Here is an 18,028-nt window from a genome sequence, read left to right on the forward strand (position 1 = left end):
AGATAGCCCCTGTGGCCATTTCAGTTTGTGACCCCCAACAGACACCAAGGGCCCAGAGCTGGCAGCCCTGGACATGTGTCCGGCAGGCAGTGAAGCTGCAGAGGCTGTCCCACGTTTACCCCATGCATATGAACAGACCTAAGTCAAAGCACATTCACACAGAAAGACCTGGCCTAGTAAATGAAGCTTGTAGCCTGGGAAAAGGGCTTTGTTCCAAGCCTCCCTCGCCAAAACCCAGTACCTCTCTACCTTTCAAACCTGGCTGGGCCAGAACTGATTACATGACCAGCTCTTGGCTCACACTGGCCTTGCATTGGGCCGTTTCTTTGCTCTGGTTCGAAGCCTCTGCAGAAGTGAGCTAACTTTGGACCAGTAGCTCCAAGACTTGGCTCCAGTGCTGACGGGTTACCCCTCAAGCACAGCAGCTGGGATCTTCGTGGCTTGGGGGCACTCGTTTAAGCTCTTGGTTATGTACCCCAAGCCCCCAGGAAATGAACCGTGTCTACAGAGCTTCACTTTAGTGAGCTTACAAGTTTTTAAATTTTTAACTTCTAGTTACATTTACTTGAATCAGAACTTTTGTTTCCTCATTCCTACTGCTTAAACACCTTAACAAATACTAGGGGTTAAGAAAGGTTAGTGCGGCCATGGTCCATCCCTGTGCTCTAGTTAGAGCGTGAAGACACCTGTCTTTCCACTTCTCTCTCTCCATGACCAGCAACAGGATCCACTGGTGCTGAACCTTGGACAGTGGCCTCAGACTCGCTGCCAGCACACAACCTGCCATCATCGATGTTAAACATGCTGACACGTGCAGAGGAGTTTCCTCCCTGAAATGCTCTGAAATTCACTTCTCTACCTGGGGATTCTGTTCTAAACCTTCTGCCTACACTGGCTTTCACTGTGGAAGGTGATTTCTAAAACTTTGATTAGCTCATAATATTGGCGTGTACATGTGTTTTTTGTGAGTGCTTCCTGCTTGAAATGGAAGAGATTTTACTGGAAATGCAATAAAATTTGCATTTTATTGCTACCAATGCCCACCACAAAGGCGTTAACCTCAGACTATAAGCATCAAAATGTCACCATAGCCCCCTGCAAGAGCTTCTGAACATTATCCAAATGAAAGGAGGCTCACTGAATTCTAATTTTCCTAAAGACCCATGTTCTCAGTAGCAATGAGCTTTCTACCAATCTCCCCATTGACAGCATCTCTGACCTTGCACCAGTACCTGGTTGGGATTCCCTTTTTTGTTTTTTGAGACGGAGTCTCTGTCGCCAGGCTGGAGTACAGTGGCAAGATCTCAGCCCACTGCAACCTCTGCCTCACAGGTTCGAGCGATTCTCCTGCCTCAGCCTCCGAAGTAGCTGGAATTACAGGCGCCCACCACCACGCCCAGCTAGTTTCTGTATTTTTAGTAAAAACAAGGTTTCGCCATGTTGGTCAGGCTGGTCTTGAACTCCTGACCTCAGGTGATCTGCCCGCCTTGGCCTCCCAAAGTACTGGGATTACCGGCATGAGCCACCAAGCCCGGCCAGGATTCCTTTTCAAAGTCAGGCTGTACCTAGAGCCAGTTTGCTTCTGCTTGGCCTCATGGGGTCTCAAAGAAAGCCATAGGGGAGAACGGGTCTTTCCTGGGTTCATTTAACTGCCATTTACAACACATTTTCTCTAAAAAGCTTACTGGACTTCCTATTACTTGTATAGTTTGATTTTGAGGACTCTGTTTAACAAGAATACCTACTTTACAAAACTCAGCATAAAAATGAGGTGAAACGGGGCCAGGCGCGGTGGCTCAAGCCTGTAATCCCAGCACTTTGGGAGGCCGAGACGGGTGGATCACGAGGTCAGGAGATCAAGACCATCCTGGCTAACCCGGTGAAACCCCGTCTCTACTAAAAAATACAAAAAGTAGCCGGGCGAGGTGGCGGGCGCCTGTAGTCCCAGCTACTCGGGAGCCTGAGGCAGGAGAATGACGTGAACCCGGGAGGTGGAGCTTGCAGTGAGCTGAGATCCGGCCACTGCACTCCAGCCTGGGCAACACAGCGAGACTCCGTCTCAAAAAAAAAAAAGGTGAAACAATTTAACTAAAACTGGAGTTTGGCTGGGTACTGTGGCTCACAACTGTGATCCCACACTTTGGGAGGCCAAGGCAGAAGGACTGCCTGAGACCAGGAATTTGAGACCAGCCTGGGCAACACAGTGAGACCCCCGTCTCTATCTTTAAAAAAAAAAAAATCAAAGAATAAATAAAACTGGAGTTCCTTCACCTCTTGACAAAGCTGACACTTTTTTTTTTTTTTTGAGACAGAGAAGAAAAGAAAACTCTACAGTCAGAATCATCCTTTGAGTCTTGTTCTGTCGCCCAGGCTGGAGTGCAGTGGCATGATCCTGGCTCACTGCTACCTCCGCCTCCTGGGTTCAAGCAATTCTCTGCCTTGGCTTCACGAGTAGCTGGGATTACAGGCGCTCGCCACCACGCCTGGCTAATTTCTGTATTTTTAGTAGACACAGGGTTTCACCATCTTGGCCAGGCTGTTCTTGAACTCCTGACCTCGTGATTCACCCGCCCCGCCCTCCCAAAGTGCTGGGATTACAGGCATGAGCCACCCCGCCTGGCAGACACTTAAATCTACACACTGGTTGGTGTGATGTTAATTCATTTTTACAAAAAAAGTGTATAACCAGGAAGTACTAGTCCTGCTTTCTGTGTCTGTCCCAATTTTTAAAGGAAGCTCACTGCACTTCTCAATTGTCACCCCTGCCCCTAGCCCTGATCCATGGCCTCTAACCTAAGAATGAGCCAAGAACCAGCTGCTCTAGAGATGTCAGCAGCAAAATCCTGCCCAAGGCTGTTAAAATGTGTGGGCACTCATTTACACCCGTGCTGTCATTGAACACTTCCTTGAGCAGGGACGATTCTGTCCTGTTTCATTTCCATAAGCAAACTGGTGTCCAAGGCCACAAGCCCTCTGTAAAAATAAGAACTCGGCACAAATGGCCAATCACACGCTTACCTGCATTTTTTTTTTTTTTTTTTTTTTTTGAGACGGAGTCTCACTGTGTCTCCCAGGCTGGAGTGCAGTGGCGCGATCTCGGCTCACTGCAAGCTCCGCCCCCCGGGTTCACGCCATTCTCCCGCCTCAGCCTCCCAAGTAGCTGGGACTACAGGCGCCCGCTACCGCGCCCGGCTAGGTTTTTGTATTTTTAGTAGAGACGGGGTTTCACCATGTTAGCCAGGATAGTCTCGATCTCCTGACCTTGTGATCCACCCGCCTCGGCCTCCCAAAGTGCTGGGATTACAGGCTTGAGCCACCGCGCCCGGCCTTACCTGCATTTTTAAAGACAGCTTTCAGATATTTAGGGGCTACATTATTACCAAACCTTGGCTTTGGGAGATTATACAGGTCCGAGGAACTCGTGTCTACTGCAGACGAATGCAGTTACCCCACCTTCCTCCATACAGAATTGTCAGGAAACGTCCACTCCTTTGGGGGTGATTTTTCTCCTCAAGTTGTAAACAACATTCCGTTCATAGCTGATTTCAGGGCAAACATTTCTGACATCTTCCTCCAGCTCAGTCTGCCATGCCTTGGCAGTCCAGTTTCCTGTCATATGCAAGCCATCCAAGTTGATGCGAAGTAAGATGTGCCCAGCTCAAAGTGGAAGTGTGTGCGTCTTGGTATCCGGAATCCTCAGCCCCAGTAGCAAAGCTTTAGTCATTCACCTCCATCCAACAGACGTTTGTGAATGTCCTGCTGTCCATTTTGTCAATAAACAGGCAGCCCTGCAGGTGGTCCATCTCGTGCTGGATGATGCGGGCTGCCCACCCGCTCGCCTGCCACGCCACCTGTTCTCCATTGGGGTCCAGCCCTGCAAAGCAAGTTACAGCCCTGGTGAGCGGGAACAGCTGAACTGCATCATCCCCAACCTCCTCACCTCTGCACCTGGCTGTTCCCATTGACAAGAGGCAACAGCAGACGGCAAATGTAGACAGCAGCTCCTCTCCTAACTGGAAAACGTGCCTCACATCGGCCCATTACCAAGTGTTCAACCTGGTTCCCAACTCTGGTATTAGGTTATGGAGCTCACTGTAGAGCTGAGATGAGAAATCATCTTCCTACGGTGCGACCCTTCCGAACACTCCTCCCGTTTCTGAGATATCCGTGGGCTCTCAACTCCTAACAGACGTTCTGCAGCTTAAGACCCCACTGTTTTTCTGACCCTCTTCAACCGACGAGCTTGCTCTGCAGGAACAATCACCCCGACCCCAGCAGAGCCCGCATTCCGCGAGACACCCTGTGGTACCACGCGGGGAATGGCTTAGCCCCCCGGGCTGGGCCAGGCTGGGGGGCCAATCCCCACTTCTCCAACTCCACCGTGGCGGATCTAACTAGCGCCGAAAAGAGTGTTTGCTTCAGAAAGCAAGGGAGCAGAAAGACGCCAGGCTGTCAGGAATTAGGAGACCCCTCCTCGCCCCTGCGTCCTATCTGAGCGGGCTCTGCCCCACAAGAGCTTCTATCCGTCCTGAGACCTGTACGCTCCCGCATCCCACTTCGTTCCTGCGGGAGGTACGGCAGATGAACCGCGACCACTTCCGCGCTCTCGCCAGAGTTGGGCGGAAAAGACTCGCGCGCTGCTCCAGCCGCCCCGGCCCCGCCGCCCGCACCTGAGATCTGCACCGCCTGGAAGCGGGGCACGCAGGCCAGGAAGCCGGCGACGCTCTCGCAGCCCTCGGGGAAGGTGACCAGACGGCTGTCCAGCACCCGCAGGGTGGGGTTCACGAACACGCGCAGGGGGAAGGGCTCCATCTGTCGAAGCGCGCGCTGGCGCGGCGGGCACTCGCGACACAGCGCCTCGGGCAGCTCCAACGCCAGCACCTGCAGCGGCACCCCCAGCTGCGGCGCGCTTAGGCCCACGCAGCGCCGCCGCCGCATCACCTGGACCAGCCGCTGCGTCAGCCGCTGCAGCTCGGGCCCACCCAGCTGCGCCCGCTCTACCGGGGCCGCCACGCCGCGCAGCACCGGGTCCCCGACCTGGCACACGTGCGGGAACGGCGGTTCGGGAGGACCCAGTACCAGGCGCCTCAGGTGGCGCCAGTAGGAGCGCCGGAGCGCAGGGCACTCGACGCCGTCCGGGGCGGCCGTGGAGCTGCAGGCCCGGGTACCGACGGCTGCCGCCCCTGCCCACGGCACTGCCGCCCAGAGCGGCCGCAGGATCAGCGCGCCCCACAGCCGGGCCATGGCGGCCCCTGCAGCACAAACCCGGCCCGCCCCTTCCGGCCGCAGCACAGGGCACGCCGGGAAGCGCCGTCAGCCAGCGCACAGCAAGGAAGCGGCTGGATCCCCCACTTCCTGCCCAGAGCGGGAGTGGGCACCGCCCCCTTCCGCTCTTCTGCCGGGAGCGTCTTCCTCCCTCCCGAGCCCGCCCTGGGCCTTCCAGGGCGACGCAACCTTGTCCCCCAGCCCCGCGCCGGGTACCGCACGCACCGCGTTCTGGAGGCTGGGGACGCCGGCTAGGGCCCCACGCTGGGCGGTTCCGCGTCCACCTCCGCTCGCCCTCCCTCCGGGCAGGCTGGGCCCGCGGGATCCAGGCGTGGCTCCTCGGAGGGAGGCTCTGGTGCTGGAGCTGTGAGCTCAGGCCCCAGCGCCTGGTCATCCAGGGTGAAGAGCGTCTCTCTCTTTGGCAGGATAAAGGCGAGGGGCTCTTGAATGGCGCCGATGTTCACATGCCCGAGGTTTCCATACTTGGAGAGCTGAGTGGGAGGAATGCCTGCCCCAGACGTGGGGAAAGCAAAATGGAAAAAAGTTATTAATAAAATTCAATATAGAAGTTTAAGGAGAAAAAACAGAAGCAATTACTTTTTTTTTTTTGAGACAGCCTCGCTCCGTCGCCCAGGCTGGAGTGCAGTGGCATGATCGCTGCTCACTGCAACCTCTGCCTCCCAGGTTCAAGCAGGTCTCATGCCTCAGCCTCCGTGGTAGCTGGGATCACAGGCGCCCGCCACCAAGCCAGGCTAATTTTTGTATTTTTAGTAGAGACGGGGTTTTACTATGTTGGCCAGGCTGGTCTCAAACTCCCGACCTCAGGTGATCCATCCGCCTCGGCCTCCCAAAGTGCTGGGATTACAGGCATGAACCACTGCGCCCAGTCATCAATTACTGTATTTCAATACAGCAAAAACCACCTTTGTCATAGGGAACAGGAAGCTATACTGTGAAGCAGAAGGTAATGGAGCAGCACTGTTGGGCACCTGCAGCAGGAATCCAGACCTCAGGGAGCCCCAGGGGAAAAGCGGAGGGCAGCCAGGCTTTGCAAGTGTGATGCACTGACCCATTGCCCTTTGGGAAGCTGCGCCTCAACCAAGCCCTTCTCCCATCACAAGGGGACAAGGACGTGAAAGTGAATTGGAAAAAAGACTTTAGGACGGGCGCGATGGCTCACACCTGTAATCCCAGCACTTAGGGAGGCAGAGGCAGGCAGATCACAAGTCAAGAGATCGAGACCATCCTGGCCAACGTGGTGAAACCTCGTCTCTACTAAAATACAAAAATTAGCTGGGCGTGGTGGTGCGAGCCTGTAGTCTCAGCTACTCGGGAGGCTGAGGCAGGAGAATTGCTTGAACCCGGGAGGTGGAAGTTGCAGTGAGCCAAGACTGTGCCACTGCACTCTAGCCTGGCAACAGAGCGAGACTCCACCTCAAAAAAAAAAAAAAAAAAAAAAAAGACTTTAAAAACCCTTTCTCTAGACATTTCACATAAATGGAATCATACGTATGTGGTTCTTTTGTGACTGGCTTCTTCCACTTAGCCAGATACAGCCATATAATGTATGATTCCATTTTTATGAAATGTCCACAAAAAGCAAATCTATGGCAACAGAAAGTAGGTTGCCAGGGGCTAAGGATGCTGTCGAGGAATGACTACAAATGTGCATGAAGGATCTTTTTGGAGTGATGGAAATATTCTAAAATTGGATTCATATTTACTAAACACTGACTTACACAAATGGGTGAATTATTTAGTATGTGAATTACACATCAGTAAGGCAGTTTACAAAATATTCTTTCTTACCTAAAGTCTGTGCTATCTGAGCTGGTGGAAAAAGGACTTGGAGACAGCGATTTAAATACGGAACAAGGTCTTCCAGAAAGACAGTGCAGAACTGGACGAAGAGCTCTTGCTCCCCTCTGCTGAAGGCAGTCTCTTCAGCGCGATGGAAGGCCAGGATTATTTTAGTTACCTAAGAGACAAGGGCACCATCAATCACTGGGACAGCCTATCACCACTGAGACAGCAGTGTGTGAAACTAGGCAAAAAAAAGGTATACCCCCCTCAAGTTTTCTTGAACAAACTAATTTAACAGTACATTATTTTACTGTCTCATTTAAACTCAAAATTATGGTCATTCTCCACAATTGTGTCACTTTATTAATGTGAAGTTCAGACCCAACTTGTTACATTATGGGTGTAGTTTCCAGTTCTAGTGGAGGAGTGTCATAAAACTATAGAGAATACATGTTTTTTTTTTTTTTTCAGAGACACAATTTTGCTCTGTCACCTATGCTGGAGTGCAGTGGCACCATCATAGCTCACTGTAGCTTCAAACTCCTGGGCTCAAGGAATACTCCCACCGTAGCCTCCCAAGTAGCTGGGGCTACAGGCATGCACCATCATGCCTGGCTAAGTTTTAAAATTTTTTGTAGAGACAGGGTCTTGTTTTGTTGCCCAGGCTGGTCTAGAGCTCCTGGCTTCAAGAGATCATCCTGCTTCAGCCTCCCAAAGTGTTGGCATTTCAGGTGTGAGCCACTGCGCTTGGCCCAATACGTGGTTCTTAACTTCCATAGAGGACCAACCAGAACTGTGCTGGATCCAGGAAAATGAAGCAAAACTATATGAGGTTTCCACTAAGGCCCCTGAGGTTCCAGAAAGCTAGAACCACTGAAAACTAGAAGAAAACAGCTAGGAAAGAGAGGTTTCAAAACCAACAGAGCAGCCTAGCTGACACTACAGACATGTGGCATAGCGACAGGGTAAGAACACAGACTCTGGTGCTGGACTTCCTGGGTTCAAGTGACTCACACCTGTAATCTCACACTTTGAGGGGCTGAAGCAGGAGGATCACTTGAGTCCAGGAGTTTGAGACCAGCCTAGGCAACATAGGGAGACACTCTCTCTCCATAAAATAAAACATAAAAAAAAATATGCTAAAGGTGAAGGGTTTTGCAGATGTAATTAAAGTCCCTAATCGTCTGACTTAATCAAATGAATCTTTTGAAAGGAGGTACCTAAAAGAAGAGACTCAAGCAAGAGAGAAGCTCTCCTGCTGGCTTTGAGGAAGCAAACAGCCATGTTGTCAGTTGCCTATGGAGTAGACAGCCTCTAGGAGCTAAAGCTTCAGTTCTGCAATTGCAAGGAACTGACCCCTGCCAACTTGAATGAGTCTGAAATGGAGCCCCAACCTCCAGATGAGACCATAGGCCAGCCAACACCTTGATGGCAACCCTGTAAGACCCTGAGCAGAGAGGACCCAGTTGTGCTGAGACTGGACTCCTGACCCACCAAAACTGGGAAGTAATAAATGTGTTGCTGGAAGCTAAGTTTCTAGGAATTTGTTACACAGCACTAGAAAGCTAATACGTGCATTACTGAATTGTTACTATAGGCAAGTCACTTCATGGACTGTCCTAGGTCCCATGAAGGGCAACTGGCCAGAGCTTTTCAACCAGGAGAACCTCCAACACCACACTAAACCTCTCCATGTCAGCAGACACCACTGTCAAATAGACGGGTTTATTACAAAAATCTGGCCACCCGTTACCAGAGAAGGCCCAGAGTAGCCGAAAACCAACAGAATGTGCTCACCTTGGCAAGGGCATCTTCCAAGGCCCCAGTCACATCCTGCGCCAGGGCCACAGGGCAGCAGAGGCGCAGATCATTGAAGGCGACCAGAATATTGTTGAGGAAGCAGGCGAGGGGTGGGAAATCTAGGAGCACCATGGGTGGCTGCAGCGTCCCTGGCTGGGTGGCTGGCACAACAGTAGGCATGTTACTGGTGCCCAGGATGGCTGGAGCTGAGATGAGCGTGTAAGAGTTCATTTCTTCCTGGAATTTCTCCACTGTTTCCTGAATTGCTTTCTGGAAAGTGCTGATGGCCACCCGCTGGAAAACAGGAGCCAACTGACCGCGGAAATCAGCTCCCACCCGGCTGAAGGACAGCCCAAAGTACATGCACTGGCCCAGCAGAGAGTCCAGGCGGCCCCCTATGCCCCGGTAAAGGTCGGTCTCCAGCACCTGCAGGAACTGTGAGACTTTCTGTAGCACCCAGCCATGGAAGATGGCACTCTCATTCACGGTGTGCTCACCCACGGCAGGGGGCAGCAGTGGGTCCTCATCTGAGAAGATGGCACGGTACTGGGTGATGATATCAAAGAGATGGACACGGCAGGCCTCGATGGTTTTTGTGATATGGAAATAGGGATCATCATTAGGAATGGCAGTCAGGATGGACCGGAGCCAAGCATCTCGGGCCTGAAGAAACTTCACCCTCAACTCAGCCTCAGTGAAGACATCCATGCGCCGCAGGTAGCCAATGACACGGAGGCAGGCAGGGAGCTGGATGTTGGTCCTCAGTTGCTGGATCAGCTGGCTCAGCATCAGCTGCATGGACTGGCGCACTTCGTTCACGATGCCCTGACAATACATAGAGTCACACTGTGCTGGGAAGGATGCTCTCTAGAACCCACTCCCCTAACCCTGAAGACTGCAGACCAACATTCCCATGGCTTTCCTGAAACATGAAGTAATTTCCTAAAGCTGATGCCTGTAGGTTCACCAACAAAGATCAGGTTAACTCTCTTGCTTAAAAAGCTTAAAACTTGGTCAGGTGCAGTAGCTCACACCTATAATTCCAGCACCGTGAGCAGGCGGATCACTTGAGGTCAGGAGTTTGAGACCAGTCTGGCCAACATGGTGAAACCCCGTCTCTACTAAAAATACAAAAAGTAAGGCCGGGCGCGGTGGCTCAAGCCTGTAATCCCAGCACTTTGGGAGGCCGAGGCGGGCGGATCACGAGGTCAGGAGATTGAGACCATCCTGGCTAACATGGTGAAACCCCATCTCTACTAAAAAAATACAAAAAAACTAGCGGGGCGAGGTGGCGGGCGCCTGTAGTCCCAGCTACTCAGGAGACTGAGGCAGGAGAATGGCGTAAACCAGGGAGGGGGAGCTTCCAGTGAGCCGAGATCCGGCCACTGCACTCCAGCCTGGGTGACACAGTGAGACTCTGTCTCAAAAAAAAAAAAATAAAATAAAAATACAAAAAGTAGGTGGGTGTGGTGGCGCAGGCCTGTAATCCCAGTTACTCGGGAGGCAGAGGCAGGAGAATCACCTGAACCTGGGAGATAAATGTTGGTTGCAGCGAGCCGAGGTCACGCCACTGCACTCCAGCCTGGGCGACAGAGCAACTCTGTCTCAAAAAAAAAAAAAAAAGCTTAAAACCCTCCAGTGACTTCCCACTGCAATCGAGAAAATTCCAACCACTCATTGGGACTTATACTGGTGGCCTTACCTGGTTCTCCATCTTCACCTGCTTCCTTATGCTCTCCCACTACTACAATCCATTAACTCTGGCTGCCTCTGTATCCCTTAAATACCTCTATTTCTGCCCACTTCAACCCTCTCCACTTGTTCTTCACACTTTCTGGTTCACTCTCTCCTCAGATCTTTGTGGGCTGGCTCCTTCTTCTCACTTAGGTCTCAGCTTAAGTGTTACCTCCCCAGAAGAGTCTGTCTTGATCACCCTACCTAAAGAAACCTACCCTAGACTCCCTCTACCCCATTCCCCATTTTGTTTTTTTAATCAGACACCACTATCTGAAATGATATCATTTATTTCTTTGTCAATTATCAGACTTCCCATTAGCACGTAAGCTGCATGAGAGCCAGGACCACTTTATTCACAATGTATCCCCAGCATATAGAGCAGTGCTTGGCACGTGATTAATATGTATTTTGAATAAATGAATGTTTTCAGAAACTGATATGAAACATGCAAGGGTTTCTACCTAAAGTTTCAGTCCTGACCACAGAATAAATGATTACAAGAACATTACTTTGAGTCCTCTGTGGGTAAGTTGGCTACCTGGATGACAGGGATGGAAGAGTATTTCCTCTCCAGTCGGCGTACATAGGCTGCAAGCTCCAGGGCCTCTTCATAATAACTGTTCCGGACACAGGTGTCCATGAGCTGAGGAATCTCCAGTATTTCCAAAATTTCTGTGTGCCGGTTTAGGGTTAGACTATTCATCCGACGGTTGGAGCTGATCTCCTCGGCTTCCTTCACAAAGTTCCTAGTAATAATCAGGAGAATGTTGGTCCTTCACTGCTCTGTACCCAAACCTTAGCTACAGTTACCAAGCACCTGCTATGAACATTGGGCTGGATGATCTATCTGATTTATTCCTCACACCCCACCTATAAGGTAAGCATTATTACAATTGAGGAAATTTTTAATCCCAGAGAGGTTAAGCAACTTGTCCAAAAACATACAATTAATAAATCTAACAGACAGAAATCCAGATATGCCACTGGCTGGCTGTGGCAAGGTACTTGGCCTCTCTGAACCTATTTCCTCATTGGTAAAACAGTATATAGGGCCGGGCGCGGTGGCTCATGCCTGTAATCCCAGCACTTTGGGAGGCCGAGACAGGCGGATCACTTGAGGCCAGGGGTTCAAGTGAAACCCCATCTCTACTAAAAATACAAAAAATTAGCCAGGTGTGGTGGCGCATGCCTGTAGTCCCAGCTACTCGGGAAGCTGAGTAGGAGAATCACTTGAACCCAGGAGGTGGAGGTTGCAGTGAACAGAGATGGCGCCACTGTACTCCAGCCTGGCCAACAGAGCAAGACTCCATCTCGGGGAAAAAAAAAAAAAAAAGTACATAGGACCCTCCTCACAAGGATGTAAGAAATGAGATGATGCGTGGGAAGCATTTAACACAGAACTTGAAACAGAGCAAATGCATCAGAGTAAAAATAGTAAAAGACACAGAGTTAAATATTTAACAATAGCTATCATTATTTTCATAATGAAGCACTAACTAGCCTAGAATCCACAACCTTTCCCCATATTCCCTCAGGTCTTCATCTTCTCCTGTGCTAATGTTCAACCATAGCTCCTGCCACAGTCTACTTTCAACACTTCTCTATATTTGCAGAGACCTGCTTTATCAAGTCCCTTGTCTACTCTGGAGCATGGAAGGGTACAAAAGCTGCTGTCAGATATCCAAAGGCTCAAAAGAAAAATTAAACTTTAATCATGAAAGGCTGGAAGGCAGAACTAAGGATAATGGACTGAGGATCTATGGAGACAGAATATGACTCACAAAGGACTTTTTTTTTTTTTGAGACGGAGTCTTGCTCTGTCACCAGGCTGCAGTGCTCTGGCATGCACCATCTTGGCTCACTGCAACCTCCGCCTCCCAGGTTCAAGTAATTCTCCTGCCTCAGCCTCCCAAGTAGCTGGGATTACAAGTGCTCGCCACCACACCCAGCTAATTGTTGTATTTTTAGTAGAGATGGGGTTTCAGCATGTTGGCCAGGATGGCCTCGATCTCTTGACCTCGTGATCCGCCTGCCTTGGCCTCTCAAAGTGCTGGGATTACAGGCATGAGCCAACGCACCCGGGCTTTTTTTCTTTTTTTAAGACAGAGTTTCACTCTGTCACCCAGTCTGGAATGCAGTGGCACAATCACAGCCCACTGCAGCCTCGACCTCCCAAACTGGAGTGCGGTGGCACAATCGGGCCCAACTGACCCTCCCACCTCAACCTCCTGTATAGCTGGGACTACAGGCGCACGCCACCACGCCCAGCTAATTTTTTGTTTTGTAGAGACAGGGTTTTGCTATGTTGGTCAGGCTGCTCTTGAACTCCTGGGCTCAAGTCTCAGGCTCCCAAAGTGCTGGGATTACAGGCTGAGCCACCGCATCCAGACGTCCAAAAGGAGAGGCGTTTTGATATCTGATGCCCTCAAATGGGAGGATTTCCTTGTCGGCTTCCCGTCAATGGAAGTTTTGAAGCAGATGACCTCTGGTCCAAGCTTTCGTATAAAATAAGTATACAAATGTACACATATATTCAGCTCACACCTATAATGTTAACTATGTCAGACCCGATAATAAGAGCTTTGCATGAATCCTTTTTCTTTAGTGCCCACAACAGCCCTTCAAGGGAGGGATATGCTCCTGGGTCATCAGTTCTGAATTCGCAACCTCCTAGCTGTGTCCTTAGACATCACTAATCTCTGTCTTGACTTGCTCATATGTAAAATGGAAATAACAGGGCTGGGTGCGGCGGCTCACGCCTGTAATCCCAGCGCTTTGGGAGGCCGAGGCGGGCAGATCACGAGGTCAAAAGATGGAGACCATCCTGGCCAACATGCTGAAACCCCGTCTCTACTAAAAATACAAAAAAAATTAGCTGGGCGTGGTGGCGCACCCCTGTGGTCCCTGCTACTCAGGAGGCTGAGGCAGGAGAATCGCTTGAACCCGGGAGGCAGAAGTAGGTTGCAGCGAGCCGAGATCTCGCCACTGCACTCCAACCTGGCGACAGGGCGAGACTCCGTCTCAAAAAAGAAAAAAAAAAAGGGGGATAACAGTACCTACCTCGAAGGCTGTTGTGAGGTTTAAATGGATTAATAAGGCGCTCATCAGAGAGCCTGGAACGTGGTAAACGCTTTATAAGTGTTAGTTATTTCTACCATCGTAAACGTCAGCTTTTACAGTTAAAAACCCCTTTAGCGCCAGGCGCGTCGCACCTGCAGCTCTGCTGGAAGCTGGGCAAGCGGTCGAGCAGGCGGCCGAGCGATGCCTCCACGTCGCCAAAGAGGCGGTGGATGCGCTCGGTGCACTCGGCGCCGCGGATGAAGGTCTTGTAGTTGGCGAAGGCCAAGTCGCGTGTCTGCTGCAGCAGCTGCGCCCGCTCCTCCGCCAGGCGCTCGGGCTCGCGCCGCAGCCGCTCCAGCCCCGAGCCGCTCAACTCCCGGAGGTAGCGGCCCACATCGGGCCGCTCGCGCCACTGGGCCTCAGGGAAGCGGTCCCGGAACAGCGACGCCAGGAGCCCTTCATCCTCCACCTCGCCGAGAGCCGCTGCCGTGGCCCTGGCCGTGGCCGACGATGGGGCAGTCGCCGCGGTAGCCATCTTCCCCGCAACAACGTCACTTCCCCTCCGGACCACCGGGGGCGCTGACTCCGAATTTAGGACAGGAAGAAACAGGACCATTTCCGGTCTCTATCTTTTCTCATCCAGTCGGCTTGCTTTCCCCGGCGGTCGTCCAGACTATTGGGCGCTAGCGAGAGGAACTATTGGTACGGGGCTAGGGAGGAAGGCTTTGGGGTTGCCGGGGAGCAGCAAGCGGCCGACTTCCGTTTCCGCTTACGGAGGCACGAGGATCCGGTGTTCCAGCCCACGGAGAAAATGCGGCCTTTGACTGAAGAAGAGACCCGTGTCATGTTTGAGAAGATCGCGAAATAGTAGGAGCGCGCGGGGCGGAGGCGGGAGTGTGTGGGTGTGGTGGCTAGGGGTGGAGTGGGGGCGCGGTGCCTAGACCGGTGCGTTCGGGCGCGGTCTCCAGTCCTCTTTTTGCCCTCAGTATCGGGGAGAATCTTCAGCTGCTGGTGGACCGGCCCGATGGCACCTACTGTTTCCGTCTGCACAACGACCGGGTGTACTATGTGAGGTGAGGCGGGGCCGGGCAGGCAGCATGGACCCAGGGGAGGGGAGACCTGGGTCCCACCAGCCTTCTTCATCCGCAGCGGTGCTCCCCCTTTACCCTTTTAGTGAGAAGATTATGAAGCTGGCCGCTAATATCTCCGGGGACAAGCTGGTGTCGCTGGGGACCTGCTTTGGAAAATTCACTAAAACCCACAAGTTTCGGTTGCACGTCACAGCCCTGGATTACCTTGCACCTTATGCCAAGGTTTGTGGGGTGGTTTCCAATTCTGCCACGGGCGATGAAGTCAAGGATTAGGCAGATTGTCCGGCAGCTTTTCTCCCACAGAGTTCCTGATAGTGTGCTTGGAGGAGTGTCAGCACATGGAGATGTGCAGAGGTCTTGCACCTTCGGCATGGTCAGGGCTTTGGGATAGGAGTGCTGTGGGGCTGTGTAGTGTTAGTTTTCTCCAGCAAAGTAGAAAAGCCTAGGCAGACCCAGCTAGAGATCAGAAAGCAAGTTAGTGGCAGCAGTGAAGACACCGGGGTCCAGAAAAAGAGCTGTTAACCTGGCCATGGAAAATGATCCCTGTAGAGTTGAGAAAATAACTTTTTGCATTTCTTTTTTTAAATTCCTTTTTCTTTCTTGCTCTTTTTTTTTTCTTTTCATTTATCTCTCTCTTTTTCTTCCTGACAGTTTCACTCTGTCGCCCAGGCTAGAGTGCAGTGGTGCGATCTCACTGCAGCCTCCGCCTTCCAGGTTCCAGCGATTCTTGTGCCTCAGCCTTCTGAGTAGCTGGGGTTACAGGTGTGTGCCACCACACCTGGCTGATTTTTTTTTTTGTTTTTAGTAGACACAGTGTTTCGCCGTGTTGGCCAGGCCAGTCTCGAACTCCTGGCCTCAAGTGATCCACCTGCCTCGGCTTCCCAAAGTGCTGGGATTACAAACGTGAGCCACTGCGCTGGGCAACTTCCTGCATTTCTGTTCAGGAGATGGACAGTTTGAGGAAAACATGAGTCTCTTTCTGTTTCCCCTAAAATTGTTTCAGAAAATTATTCACAGATCCAGCAGCTAGTTTGTCTGCATGGATAGAAATAGTAACGTTTTTGTGTCTCTTGGATTTTAATTCTCTTACAGTATAAAGTGTGGATAAAGCCTGGTGCAGAGCAGTCGTTTCTGTATGGGAACCATGTGTTGAAATCTGGTCTGGGTCGAATCACTGAAAATACTTCTCAGTACCAGGGCGTGGTGGTGTACTCCATGGCAGACATCCCTTTGGTGAGTAGAGATGGCAGCTATTACAGAACTCAAGTACTCTTTTATTCAAGAAGGATATGTTTTCAATCTGGGTGATTGAGAGAATAAATTCGCAGCACCTTTTGAATCCCAGAAAGACCAGAACTGTATTTTTTCCGTCTTTGTTATTTCCAGCCCTCAATATGGGTATATTGAATGACTTCAGTGAGTTAATGTCTCTTCTTTTGAATCCCAGGGTTTTGGGGTGGCAGCAAAATCTACACAAGACTGCAGAAAAGTAGACCCCATGGCGATTGTGGTATTTCATCAGGCAGACGTTGGGGAATATGTGCGGCATGAAGAGACGTTGACTTAAAACGAAGTCATTGCAAGGACAGGCGGCTGTATGGAAGAGCCGAGCTTTGTTTCCTGTGTTTGTGTGGACTCCATCATCATGTTGAATTTTGTCAACACTCTGACCTCTTCAGGGACTTCTTATTTACTGTACTCTCTATCATTGACAAATGCAGGCTGGATTCTTATTATATACAGAGAGAGCTCAAAAATGGGGTTTCAGATCTTTGTGTTTGTGATGAAATAGAATACTCTGTTTCATATTGGAATCAGAGGGCTTCTTGTTCTGAGAAATAGGTTCAAAATCATTGGAACTAGGAACAAGAATAGCTTATTGTTATCTGTGATAACACTTTGTTTTCTAAACTCATGATAAGAACACAGGGATTGTCTTTTTTATTAATATGCAAGATAGATATTTCCATAACAGAATAATAAACCACATGTGGGGTTTCAAAAATGAAATTTGTCTAAAATAATAAGAGCAATTCAGCTGTTTTTCTATACGGTAATTGGTGTGTGGTATGGAAGAAAAATGTATTCAAACCCCACTACTGCCACCTACCAGCTGTATGGCCTTAAATGAGTCATTCAGCTTTAATAAGGGTCGTTTTCTTCTGTTTAAAAAGATACAAAACTTAAAAAAATAGCTTTGGCCATCTACCTGAGAATTAGAAATTCTGATTTTTGGAATTAGAAATCATGATTGTAGGCTGGGCACAGTGGCTCACGCCTGTAATCCCAGCACTTTGGGAGGCCAAGGCGGATGGATCACTTGAGGTCAGGAGTTTGAGACCAGCCTGGCCAACATGGTGAAACCCCATCTCTACTAAATATAAAAAAATTAGCCAGGTGTGGTGGCACATGGCTGTGGTCCTAGCTACTTGGGAGGCTGAGGCAGGAGAATGGCTTGAACCGGGGAAGCAGAGGTTGCAGTGAGCCGAGATGGTGCCATCGCATTCCAGCCTGGGTGACAGAGTGAGACTCCGTCTGATTGTAAAGCATCTAGAGTATGGTGTACAGTGCCTGGGAAATGATAGGTGTGGAATAAATGGTAAGAATTATTTTTATATTTTTTATATTATGTATTCCTGTTATTAAGTGTAGAGTTTTATGAGTATAATTTGATTATATTACCTTCTTTTTTACAAGCTGTTTTCTCAGTATTTTTCTTGGATGGGATGATCCTAAGCTGGAATTTTTTTTCATCACTATGATTTTATAAAACATAATTTTTTCTATGAACCTTTACTTACTTGACTGGATTGAACTAAAAGCACTGATCAAAGACCGCGACATAAAAATTCAGTCCCTATCGGCCGGGCGCGGTGGCTCAAGCCTGTAATCCCAGCACTTTGGGAGGCCGAGACGGGCGGATCACGAGGTCAGGAGATCGAGACCATCCTGGCGAACATGGTGAAACCCCGTCTCTACTAAAAAATACAAAAAACTAGCCGGGCGAGGTGGCGGGCGCCTGTGGTCCCAGCTACTCGGGAGGCTGAGGCAGGAGAATGGCGTAAGCCCGGGAGGCGGAGCTTGCAGTGAGCCGAGATCGCGCCACTGCACTTCAGCCTGGGCGACAGAGCGAGACTCCGTCTCAAAAAAAAAAAAAAAAAAAAAAAAAAAATTCAGTCCCTTTGTCCTCCCCGTGCCTCCCAAAGTTATTTTAAGATCATTAGAATATTTCTTTAGTAACATTTTATAGACAAAAAATGTAAAGACTTCCT

At 50.3% G+C, this 18,028-nt stretch overlaps 3 protein-coding genes across 4 annotated transcripts; 1 reads left to right on the forward strand and 2 right to left on the reverse strand.

Annotated features, from left to right (window-relative positions):
• Positions 1-3,327: 3,327 nt before the first annotated feature.
• COG8 (component of oligomeric golgi complex 8) lies at positions 3,328-14,315 on the reverse strand. Its single transcript, XM_025370970.1, has 6 exons — positions 13,818-14,315; positions 11,144-11,351; positions 8,866-9,693; positions 7,075-7,243; positions 5,491-5,773; positions 3,328-3,874 (listed from the first exon to the last, which is right to left on the reverse strand). The coding sequence occupies exons 1-5, from the start codon at positions 14,279-14,281 to the stop codon at positions 5,517-5,519; spliced, it is 1,926 nt and encodes a 641-aa protein (XP_025226755.1). The 5' UTR covers positions 14,282-14,315; the 3' UTR covers positions 3,328-3,874; positions 5,491-5,516.
• On the reverse strand, positions 3,334-5,279 carry PDF (peptide deformylase, mitochondrial). The gene is made up of 2 exons (XM_025370977.1): positions 4,671-5,279; positions 3,334-3,874 (listed from the first exon to the last, which is right to left on the reverse strand). Exons 1-2 carry the CDS (start codon positions 5,242-5,244, stop codon positions 3,717-3,719), a joined length of 732 nt encoding a protein of 243 aa, XP_025226762.1. The 5' UTR covers positions 5,245-5,279; the 3' UTR covers positions 3,334-3,716.
• NIP7 (NIP7, nucleolar pre-rRNA processing protein) lies at positions 14,199-17,375 on the forward strand. 2 transcript variants are annotated; one of them, XM_025370979.1, is made up of 5 exons: positions 14,199-14,532; positions 14,652-14,738; positions 14,840-14,978; positions 15,849-15,989; positions 16,204-17,375. In XM_025370979.1, exons 1-5 carry the CDS (start codon positions 14,477-14,479, stop codon positions 16,321-16,323), a joined length of 543 nt encoding a protein of 180 aa, XP_025226764.1. In that variant the 5' UTR covers positions 14,199-14,476; the 3' UTR covers positions 16,324-17,375. The 2 variants fall into 2 exon arrangements, with proteins under 2 accessions (XP_025226764.1, XP_025226765.1); XM_025370980.1 differs by lacking the exon at positions 15,849-15,989 and having other exon boundaries at positions 14,453-14,532.
• Positions 17,376-18,028: the final 653 nt, after the last annotated feature.

The sequence above is a fragment of the Theropithecus gelada genome, chromosome 20 (genome assembly GCF_003255815.1).
Source record: "Theropithecus gelada isolate Dixy chromosome 20, Tgel_1.0, whole genome shotgun sequence".
In the NCBI taxonomy this organism is placed as follows: domain Eukaryota; kingdom Metazoa; phylum Chordata; class Mammalia; order Primates; family Cercopithecidae; genus Theropithecus; species Theropithecus gelada.

Excerpts from the sequence above, each read along its gene's own strand:
- PDF (XM_025370977.1), bottom strand. The coding sequence starts at position 5,244 with ATGGCCCGGCTGTGGGGCGCGCTGATCCTGCGGCCGCTCTGGGCGGCA. Across the intron at positions 3,875-4,670 it reads CCAGGCGGTGCAGATCTCAG|GGCTGGACCCCAATGGAGAA; the intron begins GTGCGGGCGGCG and ends CTTGCTTTGCAG.
- COG8 (XM_025370970.1), bottom strand. The coding sequence starts at position 14,281 with ATGGTCCTGTTTCTTCCTGTCCTAAATTCGGAGTCAGCGCCCCCGGTG. Across the intron at positions 9,694-11,143 it reads CTTCCATCCCTGTCATCCAG|GGCATCGTGAACGAAGTGCG; the intron begins GTAGCCAACTTA and ends ATGTATTGTCAG. Across the intron at positions 5,774-7,074 it reads TCAGATAGCACAGACTTTAG|GCATTCCTCCCACTCAGCTC; the intron begins GTAAGAAAGAAT and ends CGTCTGGGGCAG.
- NIP7 (XM_025370979.1), top strand. The coding sequence starts at position 14,477 with ATGCGGCCTTTGACTGAAGAAGAGACCCGTGTCATGTTTGAGAAGATC. Across the intron at positions 14,739-14,839 it reads GACCGGGTGTACTATGTGAG|TGAGAAGATTATGAAGCTGG; the intron begins GTGAGGCGGGGC and ends TTACCCTTTTAG. Across the intron at positions 15,990-16,203 it reads CCATGGCAGACATCCCTTTG|GGTTTTGGGGTGGCAGCAAA; the intron begins GTGAGTAGAGAT and ends TTTGAATCCCAG.